The sequence below is a fragment of the Rhinopithecus roxellana genome, chromosome 12 (genome assembly GCF_007565055.1).
Source record: "Rhinopithecus roxellana isolate Shanxi Qingling chromosome 12, ASM756505v1, whole genome shotgun sequence".
Lineage (NCBI taxonomy): Eukaryota > Metazoa > Chordata > Mammalia > Primates > Cercopithecidae > Rhinopithecus > Rhinopithecus roxellana.
Window position 1 is genome coordinate 4,848,325 of NC_044560.1, and position 13,930 is coordinate 4,862,254.

Sequence of the window (13,930 nt, forward strand, 5' to 3'; positions counted from 1 at the left end):
GTGTGACCCTGTCTCAAAAAACCTGGTGGGTAGAGGTTGCGGTGAGCTGAGATCATGCCATTGTATGCCAGCCTGGACAACAAGAGCGAAACTTCGTCTCTATAATGATAATAATAATAACAATAATAATAATAATACTGTTGTTTGTAAAAAGTAGAATTTTTAAAAATACATAAAACGTTATTATTTATGACAGTCAACATTCTGTACAATAGATCACTAAAGCTTTTTCCTCTGATCTAGCTGAAATTTTGTACCCTTTGATCAACATCTCCTTCCTCATCCACCCCCATTCCCCAGCCTCTGGTAACCACCATCTACTCTCTATTTGTATGAGTTCAACTTTTTTTTTTTTTTTTTTTTTTTTGAGACGGAGTCTCGCTCTGTCGCCCAGGCTGGAGTGCAGTGGCCGGATCTCAGCTCACTGCAAGCTCCGCCTCCCGGGTTCACGCCATTCTCCTGCCTCAGCCTCCCGAGTAGCTGGGACTACAGGCACCCGCCAGGTCGCCCGGCTAGTTTTTTGTATTTTTAGTAGAGACGGGGTTTCACCATGTTAGCCAGGATGGTCTCGATCTCCTGACCTCGTGATCCGCCCGTCTCGGCCTCCCAAAGTGCTGGGATTACAGGCTTGAGCCACCGCGCCCGGCCGAGTTCAACTTTTTAAGCTCCCACATATGAGTGAAAACACGCAATATTTGCCTTTCTGTGTCTGGCTTATTGCACTTAGCATGGTGTCTTCCAAGCTCATCCATGTTGCCACAAATGACAGAATTTCTTTCTTTTTGAAGGCTGAATAATATTCCATTGTGGATACATACCACAGTTTCTTCTCCCATTTATCTGAAGATGGATTCTTTAGGCTGCCTCCATATCTTGGCTATTTGGAATAATGCTGCAATGAACATGAGTGCAGGTATCTCTTCAGCATATGAATCTAATTCCTTTGGATATATACTCGGAGTAGGACTCCCAGATCATATGGTAGCTCTATTTTTAGTTTTCTGAGGGACCTCTATATTGTTTTGTAAAATGGCTATATAAATTTACACTCTCACCAAGGTACAATTTTTTTTTCTTTTTTTTTTTTTTTTTTTTTTTTGAGATGGAGTCTCACTCTCACCACACTGGAGTGCAATGGTGTGATCTTGGCTCACTGCAACCTCTGCCTCCTGGGTTCAAGCAATTCTCCTGCCTCAGCTTCCAGAGTAGCTAGGATTACAGGCACCCGCCACCATGCCCAGCTAATTTTTGTATTTTTAGTAGAGACGGGGTTTTACCATGTTGGCCAGGCTGGTCTCAATCTCTTGACCTCATGATCCCCCCATCTTAGCCTCCGAAAGTGCTGGGATTACAGGTGTGAGCCACCACACCCGGCCGGTAGAATTTTCTTTTTTTCTTTTTTTTTTTTTTGAGACGGAGTCTTGCTCTGTCGCCCAGGTTGAAGTGCAGTGGCCAGATCTCAGCTCACTGCAAGCTCCGCCTCCAGGGTTCACGCCATTCTCCTGCCTCAGCCTCCCGAGTAGCTGGGACTACAGGAGCCTGCCACCTCGCCCAGCTAGTTTTTTGTATTTTTTTAGTAGAGACGGGGTTTCACCGTGTTAGCCAGGATGGTCTCGATCTCCTGACCTCGTGATCTGCCTGTCTCAGCCTCCCAAAGTGCTGGGATTACAGGCTTGAGCCACCGCGCCTGGTCCGGTAGAATTTTCAATCAGATAAACGCCTGTGTGAAAATGCTTCAAAAAAACCAACAACGCATAGCCGGGGGCCTGAAAAAGTGACTATTTGTGGCTGTCCTCTGTTAAGTACAGGACACCAGCATCTGCACCTCTTCGTAAATTCATGCCCTCATGCTAAACAGTGAGCCCCTGGAGGCCCCTAACTGAGACCTCCCCATCCTGAATCCCTAGCTCTCAATACAGTGCCCAACAGACAGAGCCATTTGTTAACTATTCAAGTGCACAAATGGAAGCAGGATGAAGACCATTTGAGTCAATATGTTAAAGAATAATTTGGCCGGGCGCGGTGGCTCAAGCCTGTAATCCCAGCACTTTGGGAGGCCGAGACGGGCGAATCATGAGGTCAGGAGATCGAGACTATCCTGGCTAACATGTGAAACACCGTCTCTACTAAAAAATACAAAAAAAAAAAAAAAACTAGCCAGGCGAGGTGACGGGCGCCTGTAGTCCCAGCTACTCAGGAGGCTGAGGCAGAAGAATGGCGTAAACCCGGAAGGCAGGGCTTGCAGTGAGCTGAGATCTGGCCGCTGCACTCCAGCCTGGGTGACAGGGTAGGACCCCATCTCAAAAAAAAAAGAAGTAAATTTTGAGGTCAGGTGCGGTGGCTCACACCTGTAATCCCAGTACTTTGGGAGGCCGATGGAGGAGGATCACTTGAGGTCAGAAGTTCAAGACCAGCCTGGCCAACATGGTGAAACCCTGTCTCTACTAAAAATACAAAAAAATTAGCCATGCATGGTGGCGCATGCCTGTAATCCCAGCTACTCAGGAGGTTGAGGCAGGAGAATCACCTGAACCCAGGAGGCAGACTACGCCACTGCCCTCCAGCCTCGATGACAAAGTGGGACTCCATCTCTCTCTTTTTTTTTTTTTTTTTGGAGACGGAGTCTCGCTCTGTCGCCCGGGCTGGAGTGCAGTGGCCGGATCTCAGCTCATCGCAAGCTCCGCCTCCCGGGTTTATATGCCATTCTCCTGCCTCAGCCTCCCGAGTAGCTGGGACTACAGACGCCCGCCACCTCGCCCGGCTAGGTTTTTGTATTTTTTAGTAGAGACGGGGTTTCACCGTGTTAGCCAGGATGGTCTCGATCTCCTGACCTCGTGATCTGCCCGTCTCGGCCTCCCAAAGTGCTGGGATTACAGGCTTGAGCCACCGCGCCCGGCCGGGACTGCATCTTAAAAAAAAATAAATAAAAGTATATTTTGAGAAGTTAATCAAAGCCTTCCCCAGTTTGCCAAAAGGGAACCATGGAATGAAAACATCTGAGAGCTCCACGCCTGTAATCCCAACACTTTGAGAGAACGAGGCAGGAAGATCGCTTGAGGCCAGGTGTTCAAAACCAGCTTAGGCAACATAGTAAGACTTCATCTCTACAAAGAAATTAAAAAATTAGCCAGGCATGATGGCTCACACCTATAGTCCCAGCTACCTCTGAGGCTGAGACAGTAGGACCACTTAAGCTCAGGAGTTTGTGGCCGCAATGAGTCATGGTCTCACGGCTATACTCCAGCCTGACTTTGTCTTAGAAAAACAGAAATGAAACCTGCCAGCTCTAGAGAGTATACAGGCAACTGGAAGACCCATTCCGCTAGACCTAATAATCCCGTCAAGATGAAAATGGTTGATGAAGGACCTGTTGCGGGACTCCAGAGCAATCATGACCTCCTCTCCAGAGGTCACAACAGCGAGGAAGGTTAAGGCCTTCGTTGGATATACTCAAGATGTTTGATAAGCAAACATCAAAGAGAAGACAAGCATAATTCCAAAATAAGGCTGTAAAATAAAATCACCGGAGACAGTTAAGAAGTTCTGAAGATGAAGCAATCACATATCATCTAAAGATAAGTGAAGGAACTAAGAAAACTAGACTGTCCTCCAAAGAATTTAATAAACATAGATATTAAAAAGGAAATGAAAGAACATCTCCTCCCCAACTAGGCTAAAAGCTCTTTAAGGAAAGAAACTGAGCCTCTCCCAGCTTTGCACTGCCATGAGCAAGTACTGTGTGTGACCTGCAGTAAGCCCCACATTTTAAATGTAGAAGTAGCAGAATTAGCCAGGCGCGGTGGCTCACATCTGTAATCCCAGCAATTTGGGAGGCTGAGACAGGTGGATCACCTGAGGTCAGGAGTTCGAGACCAGCCTGGCCAACACGGTGAAACTTCGTCTCTACTAACAATACAAAACTGGCTGGGCGCGGTGGCTCAAGCCTGTAATCCCAGCACTTTGGGAGGCCGAGACGGGCGGATCACGAGGTCAGGAGATCGAGACCATCCTGGCTAACACGGTGAAACCCCGTCTCTACTAAAAATACAAAAACTAGCCGGGAGAGGTGGCGGGCGCCTGTAGTCCCAGCTACTCGGGAGGCTGAGGCAGGAGAATGGCGTAAACCCGGGAGGCGGAGCTTGCAGTGAGCTGAGATCCGGGCACTGCACTCCAGCCCAGGCGACAGAGCGAGACTCCGCCTCAAAAAAAAAAAAAAAAAAAAATACAAAACTTAGCCACGTGTGGTGGCACACGCCTGTAACCCCAGCTACTCAGAGGCTGAGGTGGGAGAATCACTTGAGCCCAGGTGATGGAGGTTGCAGTAAGCCGAGATTATGCCACTGCATTCCAGCCTGGGTGACAGAGAGAGACTCTGTCTCAAAAAAAAAAAAAAAAAAAAAAAAAAGTAGCATAATCAGTGTTAAATATAAAAAAGTGGCATTCATCTGTAGGAAAAGGATCACCCACATATATAAAGTTCTGAGACAGGCAAGAGCAGTACCACATAACAATGCAGTAAAACATGAAGAAACGTCTGGAATGGCAAGTCTGGAACAGCAGTGACCTGTGGACTTGGTTCCACAGGCACTAGTTATGTTATCATGTACATTTGAAATATTTTATATAATAACTTTTTTCTAATTTTAGAAGAAAATGAATAGACTGAGGATTTTTAAAATTCTGCTCAGCGCTCAGCACACCAGGAAAAACAGAGACAATCCAGCTGGTTGTGGTGAGAGGAACAATGTCAGCCAGCTGTTTTTCAAAAGAACTCCAATCTTACTTCACTTCTAACATTTCCAACCATAAATATTTCTTTCATTCATTTAGCCACAGAATGCCTGGCATTTCCAGGGTGCTTGCCATGTGCTAAGCGTGATGCTGGGGGTAAGGGGATGAGCAACACTGGCAAAGCTCCTGCCTAACCTTACATTCAAAGGGAAGAGGAGACACAGATCAAAAACGAAGAAATAATATCCCTATTTGTAAGGAGGGTCTTAGCAGATGTAAGCAAGTTAAAATAAGCTCATACTCAATTAGGGTGGTCCCTAATCCAGTAGCTGTCATAAGAGGAAAATTTGGACACAGACACACACAGAACAAAGATGGCCATGTGAAGACGGAGGTGAAGACTGGAGTTATGTTCACAAGCCAAGAAATGCCAAGGACCGCCAGCAACCATCGGAAGACAGAAGAAAGGATTCTCCCCTTGAGCGGGGGGCATGGCCCTGCCAACACTTCGGATTTGGACTTCTAGCCTCTAGAACTGTGAGAAAATAACACTACTGCTGTAAGCCTTTAAAAGTTTGTGACAGGTTGTTACAGCAGCCCTGGGAAACTACAGAAGCAGATGGCACTGCAAGAAGCTGGGACTAGGCCGGGCACGGTGGTTTCATGCCTGTAATCCCAGCACTTTGGGAGGCTGAGGGGGTGGATCATTTGAGGTCAGGAGTTCGAGACCAGACTGGCCAACATGGTGAAACCCAGTCTATACTAAAAATACAAAAATTAGCCAGGCATGGCGGCAGGTGCCTGTAATCCGGGAGGCTGAGGCAGGAGAACAGCTTAAAACCGGAAGGCGGAGGTTGCAGAGAGCTGAGATCGTGCTCACTCCAGCCTGGGTGACAAGAGCCAAACTCCATCTCCAAAAAAAAAAAAAGGCTGGGACTACAGATGGGAGAAGCAACTGAAGGACCCCCTATAGCTTCTCAGTCCTTGCTTTAGTTACTTGCAACTGAAAACAGCCCAACTAAGAGGGCCACCAAACAACTGCTGCCAAGCACTCCTGGAGGAAGGACTTCTTACCACGGGTGGTACCCCACCCAGTTTTTGTCTCTGTTAGCACTTCTGGGCCAGGCATGGTGGCTCACGTGTGTAATCTCAGCACTTTGGGAGGCCAAGGCAGGCAGAGCACCTGAGGTCAGGAGTTCGAGACCAGTCTGGCCAACATGGCGAAAACCCGTCTCTACTAAAAATACAAAAATTAGCTAGGCATGGTGGTAGGCACCTGTAATCCAGCTACTTAGGAGGCTGAGGCAGGAGAGTTGCTTGAACCCAGGAGGCAAACGTTGCAGTGAGCTAAGATCGTGTCACTGCACTCCAGCTTAGGCAACAGAGCGAGACTGTATCTCAAAAAAAAAAGAAGAAAAGAAAAGAAGAAAAACAGAAAGCACTTTTTGAGTCTGGAACAAAAATCTCTCAACCACATTCAGTGGATAATAAATCTGCCCACTAGCCCTAGGTCTAACTTCCAGGACCACAGAAAACAAATACAAGCCATCACCTTCCTCATGCCAACTTTTCACACTCTAATGGACAGCTATCGTGTTTTCTTGAAATTTCTTTTTCTCTTTTTTGAGACAGGGTCTTGTTCTGTTGCCCAGGCTGGAACGCAGTGGTGTGATCACAGCTCACGGCAACCTCCACCTCCTGGGCTCAAGCGATCGTCACACCTCAGCCTCCCGAGTAACTGGGACTACATATGTGCACCATCATGCCCGGCTAAATTTTTGAATTTTTTATAGAGATGGGGTTTTACTATGTTGACCAGGCTGGTCTCGAACTCCTGGGCTCAAGGGATCCTCCCACCTTGGCTTCCCAAAGTGTTATGATTACAGGCGTGAGCCACTGCACCTGGCCTGAACACAGAATAGATGTAACCTGTCTTAAGAGAGATTTTCTGTTTGTTTTTTCACTTGTTTATTTCAGAAATCATGAAAATCTGTTTAACCCATCAAAGCATGGCTAATAATATCCAATTGTTTGTGACTATGAATAATGATGACTATGTGAGAAACATAATCAGGACTACTTAGCATAGAGGTGCATGGGCAAGAATTAACCATTTAGGGAATGCCCAAGCCTTTCTGTTAGTTTGTGTAACAGCATATGGGCTGTTACACAATGTTGCACTTACGCTTTAGCTGCACTTACCCTCTGGCTCTACACTGAGAACAGACTCAAGTAAAGCAAGGGTAGGCATGAGAATACCAGTTAGGAGGCTGTTCCAGAAATCTAGGCAAGAGATGCTGGTGCCTTGGAACTGGGTAACAGAGGCGGAGGTGATGAGAAGAAACGAGGTGGTGAGACTCTGGTCTGCTTCTAGTTTTCTGACACCTCTAGAGCAGGGCCAAGCAAGCTCTAGTCCACAGGCCAAATCTGGGCTACTGCCTATTTCTGTAAGTGAAGTTTTACTGGAACACAGTTACGCTTGTTCATTTACATATGTTCTATGGCTGCTTTTGTGCTACAGAAGCAGAGATAAACAGTTCTAACCTCACAGCCTCCAAAGCCAAAAATATTTACTATCTGGCTCTTAACAGAAAGAGTTTGCCAATCCAGGTCTAGAAAACATCAATTGTCATTTATTGAGATGGAAACCTGGGAGAAGATAAAATGTGAGGAAACAGCAAAGCTTGATTTGGGGCATGCTAGCTGTGACATGCCTGTTAGACATCCAAGCAGAGATGTCAGGTAAAGCACTGGATGTATCAGCCTGAGGTTCAAGGAGCAGGTCCAAGTTGGAGATAAAAGCTTAGGAATCATCAAATGAGGGTAATTAAAGCCAGGACACTGGATGACATCAGTAAGAGAATAAACCTGGATAGAAAGGACAAGAGGTTAAATATTGAGCCTTTGAATCCTAACATGTAGAAGTCAGAGAAATGAAAAGGAACCAGGCAAAGAGTGGAGAAGGAACAGATAGAGAGACTGCGGGAAAACAAGGAGAATGTGCTGTTCTGGAAGCCACAAGAAAAACGTGTTTCCAGGAGAAGAGGGTGAAAGCCATATCTAATGAGGCTGACAGGTCAGACCAGACAGTGACTCAGAGCAACCACAGAGCAACCACGGGAGGCCTCGCCTGACCGGAGTTGATTCAGCAGAGAGTGCAAGGGCAGAAGGGGACGGAGAGGACAGGCAATTCATTCCAGAAGTTCTGCTGCAAAGGTTTTGGTGCAGAGATGTGGGGGAGACGCTGGCAGGAGGAGTCAGATCAAGAGAGTTCCTTTTGTTCATTCCCATGATGGGAAAAGCAATAGCATTATATAGGCTGTTTAAAAAAAAAAAAAAAAAAAGGCTATATGAGATGGAAAATCTGATGAAGGAAGAGAAAGCAACTGCTGGAGAGAAGGCTGAGTAACTGAGGGGAGATGGGTTCTAGGGTCCAGGCTTCAATAGGAGACAAGAACTGGGCACACATACAGGTAGGCAGATGGATGGGGTGACTGGGGCTGAAAGAGGTTCCCTGCCTAGGCTCTGCCTGTATCTGTTTTCTTAATGAAATATGAACCCAGGGTTATGAACCCTGTGGTGGCACATGCCTATAGTCCTAGCTACATGGGAGACTGAGGCAGATGGATCATTTGACCCTAGGAGTTTTAAGCTGTAGTGCACTATGATTACGCCTATGAACAGTCACCACACTCCAGCCTGGGCAACATAGCGAGACCCCATAGCCAAAAAAAAAAAGAAAGAAAGAAAAGAAAGGACAGGAAAGGAATGGAAGAAAGGAAGGAAAGGAAAGGAAAGGAAAGGAAAGGAAAGGAAAGGAAAGGAAGGAAAGAAAGGGAAGGAAGGGAAGAAAGAAAAGAAAGAAGAAAGAAAGAAAAAAGAAAGAAAGAAAGAAAACAGAAAGAAACGAAGAAAGAAGAAAGAAAGAGAGAGAAAGAAAGAAAGAGAAGAAAGAAAGAAAGAAAGAAAGGGAAGGGAAGAGGGAAGGAGGGAAGAGGGAAGGGAGGGAAGAGGGAAGGGAAGGGAAGAGGGAAGGGAAGGGAAGAGGGAAGGGAAGGGAAGAGGGAAGGGAAGGGAAGAGGGAAGGGAAGGGAAGAGGGAGGGAAGGGAAGAGGGAGGAAGGGAAGAGGGGAGGGAAGGGAAGAGGGGAGGGAAGGGAAGAGGGGAGGGAAGGGAAGAGGGAGAAGGGAAGAGGGGAGGGAAGGGAAGAGGGGAGGGAAGGGAAGAGGGGGGGAAGGGAAGAGGGAAGGGAAGGGAAGAGGGAAGGGAAGGGAAGAGGGAAGGGAAGGGAAGGGAAGGGAAGAGGGAAGGGAAGGGAAGAGGGAAGGGAAGGGAAGAGGGAAGGGAAGGGAAGAGGGAAGGGAAGGGAAGGGAAGAGGGAAGGGAAGGGAAGAGGGAAGGGAAGAGGGAAGAGGGAAGAGGGAAGAGGGAAGGGGGAAGAGGGAAGAGGGAAGAGGGAAGAGGGAAGAGGGAATTCTCTTCATCATTCCTTTCCTTTCCGTTTCCTTTCCTTTACTTTCCCTTCTTTCTTGCTTTCTCTTTGTCTTTCTTGTAGTTTCCTCCCTTGCCTATCCGCTGATATAGTGAGCATGGAGAATGAGGTCCTGCACACTGGGGAAGGTATGAAACAGATCAGCAGAGTGAGTGAACTGGGAAGCATGGTGTAACGGCCTGCCAGTATCTAGGGTCTACTTGAGTTTGTGATCATGAATTTCATTTTTGTTGTTGTTGTTTTTGAGACAGAGTTTCACTCCATCACCAGCCTGGAGTGCAGTGACGTGATCTTGGCTCACTGCAACCTCTACGTTCTGGGTTTAAGCAATTCTCATGCCTCAGCCTCCCCTGTATTGGAATTACAGGCAGGCAGCACCATACACGGCTTTTTGTATTTTTTTTTGTGAGACGGGTTTCACCATGTTGGCTAGGCTGGTCTCGAACTCCTGACCTCAAGCGATCTACCCACCTTGGCTTCCCAAAGTGCTGGGATTACAGGCATGAGCCACCACGCCCAGCCATGTAATCATGAATTTGAAATGAGACAGACATTTCAAAAGTTTTCAATTAGTTCAAATGGTTTCAAATGGTTCTGAGTTTTTCCATAGCCTTATTCCAGTGCATGAGAGAGATTAGGTGGGGAATGGGATTTAACCAAGATCCTGGTTTAAATAAGTAAATAAGACAAAGTGACAGAGGTTCTCTCCAGGACAGATTCCAGCATTCCAGGTATGGCCTGACCACGGTGAGGCAAAGAGCACTGTGGTCAGTACTGTGTCCAAGGAAAATCACATTTGGAATCCTGAACCCGTCAATCCTACCAGAAGACCATCAGAGCTTCTCAGAGACATACAGAGGAAACATTACAGGCAAGGGCATTCTTTATTACTAATAGGTGTTTTGGCTGAACCACATCAGGTCTAAACATTTATATATATATGTCTATAGTCTACACTGATACCTATCAAGAAGTACAGGAACAAAACTTCTCCAAATACTTTTAATTGACACATGATTCTAGATCAAGAAGACAGATGATGTAGGTTGACTATCAAATTATTAGATAATATTATGATCAATGCAGGCCTCTTAGCACCCCCTTTACCCAACTAGAATCCTAATTATAAAATAATTATTATATGACAATAATACTATGCTTGATAGGAAAGTTCACAGACAGAGAGATCTGCAAATACACAGTATGAAGAAATACCATCATTTCCCAACAAAGACAGTCCTGGATATCAAGCATCAGCTCATTTATTATAAAGAAATAAACTTTTACTTTTTAATGAGATAGTTCTAAAACATCCTATCAGGTAGTTTTATCCTCTGAAAAGTTAGAGAAAAAGTTATGTGTCAATGTAGAATGAAGACGAGGAAATCTGCAATTAGAGGTGTTCATTTTGACCAATATTTTAGTCTTGCATTTTCAGATTATTTTATCTTAAAATCATCAACCAAATTCATAAAATCAGCAGAACCAAATTCAGTCTTAATCATCTTGTCATCAGAGATAATACCTAAACCTGTTTGGAAAAAAAAAAAAAAAAAGGATGCAAGTTATGGAAAGAAAAGCAATTGGTTTAACAGATTACAATAAAAAAAAAAAAAGGCGACAACACAACACATTGCAATGATATTTAAATCACTGCTTGGAGGATTTTAAAGAGCTGATGTCCGCTTCATTTTAATCTGTTCTGGAAACATGGCAACCATCAGCTTAACAAAAAGCTAAGAAGAATTACAAAAGAGTCCCAGGTATGAAGCTCGGGCTTACCTGATGCACCTATTGGGGAGGTAGCTGGGGTCATGTTATGGACATTGAGACCAAGACTCTGAGAGGGTCCTGGGGCTGATGCCGCTATGGGAGGCCCCGGAGGGTTCTCCCTCTGGGGAGAGGTGAGTGGGGTGGTTGGCTGAGAGGTCTGTCCACCAGCAAGTCGTGCAAGGCGCCTCCGTCGAATCTACAACGTAAGGGGAAAAGAGCATTCTGTAACTAAACAGCAGAAACACAATTCTGCCAGAGAATGACATTATCCATAACCACACCAGAGCTTAACAACTAAATATGCCTTGAGCAAAAGTACTCTTCTGAGAGAATAACTCGCTCTACCACTATTCTTACAAGTTCTACCACTTGAGTTTTTAACAACTGGATCTTGGCCAGTGCAGTGGTGCCTGCCTATAGTCTCAGCTGCTTGGGAGGCTGAGGTGAGGGGAATCGCTTGAGCCTGGGAGTTCAAGACCAGCCTGAGCAAGGCAGCGACATTCCACCTCTAATTCATACACACATGAATACGTACATACATACATACAAACGTAAATACATATATACTGTATGTAAGTTCCCTTACCATCTCTGTTTATCACACTTTCTTGGCTGATATGGTGAATTTACAGTAAGCATATTACACTTTATTTTAGAGAGAGTCTGATATGGTGAATTTACAGTAAGCATATTACACTTTATTTTGGAGAGAGTCTCTCTCTGTCACCCAAGCTGGAGTGCAGTATTTCAATCATAGCTCACTGCAGCCTTGAACTCCTGGGCTCAAGTAATCTTCCCACCTCGGCCTCCTAAGTATCTAAGACTACAGGTGCACACTACCATGCCCAGCTAATTAATTTATTTAATTTTTGGCAGAGATGAGGTCTCACTATGCTGCCCAGGCTGGTCTCAACCTCCTGGCCCCAAGTGATCCTCCCACCTTGGCCTCCCAGAGTACTAGGATTATGAGCGTGAAGCACCATGTCCAGCCTATGCTTGTAACACACTAAAGCTTGGTGTTATTTTAATAAAATGACCTAACTTGGTCATTTCAAATAGGTAAGATTTAAAAATAAATAGCCAATCGGCTGGGTGTGGTGGTTCGCACCTGTAATCCCAGCACTGTGGGAGGCTGAGGCAGGAGGATAATGAGGTCAGGAGTTCAAGAACAGCCTGACCAACACGGTGAAATCCCATCTCTACTAAAAATACAAAAATTAGCCAGTTGTGGTGGTGCACACCTGTATCCCAGCTACTCAGGAGGCTGAGGCAGGAGAATCACTTGAACCCAGGAGGTGGAGTCAGTTGCAGTGAGCTGAGATGGCATCATTGCACTCCAGCCTGGGCAACAGAGGGAGACTCCATCTATCTCCAAAATAAATAAGTAAGTAAATAGCCAATTTAATTCACTAAAACAATGAGAAACAAAAGTTACAGTAAGAAACAAATTTAACCATTACTTGGAGCAAATGATCAGGTTTTCTTTTTTATTTGATTCAATAAAAATATAATCTGCCACTTCTTCCTTTTAACATATAATTAAAAAGTAACACCTTATTGAAAGAGAGAAATTAATCCATTCATTCAAAATGTATTTGTTGAACTCTTACTAACAGCAGAGCATCTCCAAAAGCTTCCTAACAGATTTACCCATGTCCCCTGAGCTAAAGCAGCCAGATGTAAAAAAAACATAGGCTGTATAATCTCATTTCTATAAAATTTGAAAATAAGAAAAACTAAACTATACCATTAGTTTGGATAATGGTTATCCTTGGTGGGAAAGGGGCAGGAAGAAGCTTGGGAGAGGCAGGAGTGAGATTCTGGGGATCTGGTAATGGTGTTTCGTTGTTGTTGTTGTTTTTAACTAGCGTCACAGGTATCTTCACTTTATGAAAACTCACTGGGTTGTATACTTACAACTATGAGTAATCAGTTCATGGGTATTCATCTTATTCTTCTTCATAATATACATGTTAAATATAGTCTTCTGTATAGAATGTAAATTTTTTTTTTTTTTTTGAGACAGAGTTTCACTCTCGTTGCCCAGGCTGGAGTACAACAGCACTTTCTCAGCTCACTGCAACCTCTCCCTCCCAGGTTCACGCGATTCTCCTGTCTCAGCCTCCCAAGTAGCTGGGACTACAGGCATGCACCACCACACCCACCTAATTTTTAATTTTTTTGTAGACATGGCATCTCACCATGTTGCCCAGGCTGGTCTCAAATTCCTGGGCTCAAACAATCCTCCCACCTCAGCCCCCCAAAGCACTGTGATTACAAGTGCAGGCCATTGTGCCAGGCCAAGTTTCATTATCTTACAGACAGTTAAATTTAGGAGTTCATGCTTGATTTCTAATTCAAATTCAACCTTTATTATTGACTACTTTACTTATCTGGAGCCTATCCGGATGTTACTTAATGGCTCTGTGCTTCAGTTTCTGCCCAATGGACGACTGTACACTGCACATTTGCACAACAGGGATGAAATCACTGGCTGAGGGGAGTCCGAGGCAGTGGATCATTTGAGGTCAGGAGTTCGAGACCAGACTGGCCAACATGGCAAAACCCTGTCTTTACTAAAAATACAAAGATCAGTCGGGCATGGTGGCATATGCCTATAATCCCAGTTACTTGGGAGGCTGAGGCAGGAGAATCGCTTGAACCTGGGAGGTGGTGGTTGCAGTGAGCCGATATCGCACCACTGCACTCCAGCCTGGGTGATGAAGTGAGACTCCGTCTTAAAAAAATTAGAAAAAGCCGGGCGCGGTGGCTCAAGCCTGTAATCCCAGCACTTTGGGAGGCCGAGGCGGGCGGATCACGAGGTCAGGAGATCGAGACCATCCTGGCTAACATGGTGAAACCCCATCTCTACTAAAAAAAAAATACAAAAAACTAGCCGGGCGAGGTGGCGGGCGCCTGTAGTCCCAGCTACTC

General features: G+C 45.3%; 1 protein-coding gene across 4 annotated transcripts in view; it reads right to left on the minus strand.

The window, feature by feature from the left end:
- The window catches only part of UBE4B (ubiquitination factor E4B), a 150,915-nt gene that overhangs the window by 97,866 nt on the left and 39,119 nt on the right, over positions 1–13,930 (minus strand). For all 4 annotated transcript variants that reach the window (XM_030942311.1, XM_030942310.1, XM_030942309.1 and 1 more), the window contains exon 2: positions 11,006–11,192. In XM_030942311.1, coding sequence (XP_030798171.1) covers positions 11,006–11,192 — 187 coding nt within the window. The remainder of the gene's footprint in view (positions 1–11,005; positions 11,193–13,930) is intronic.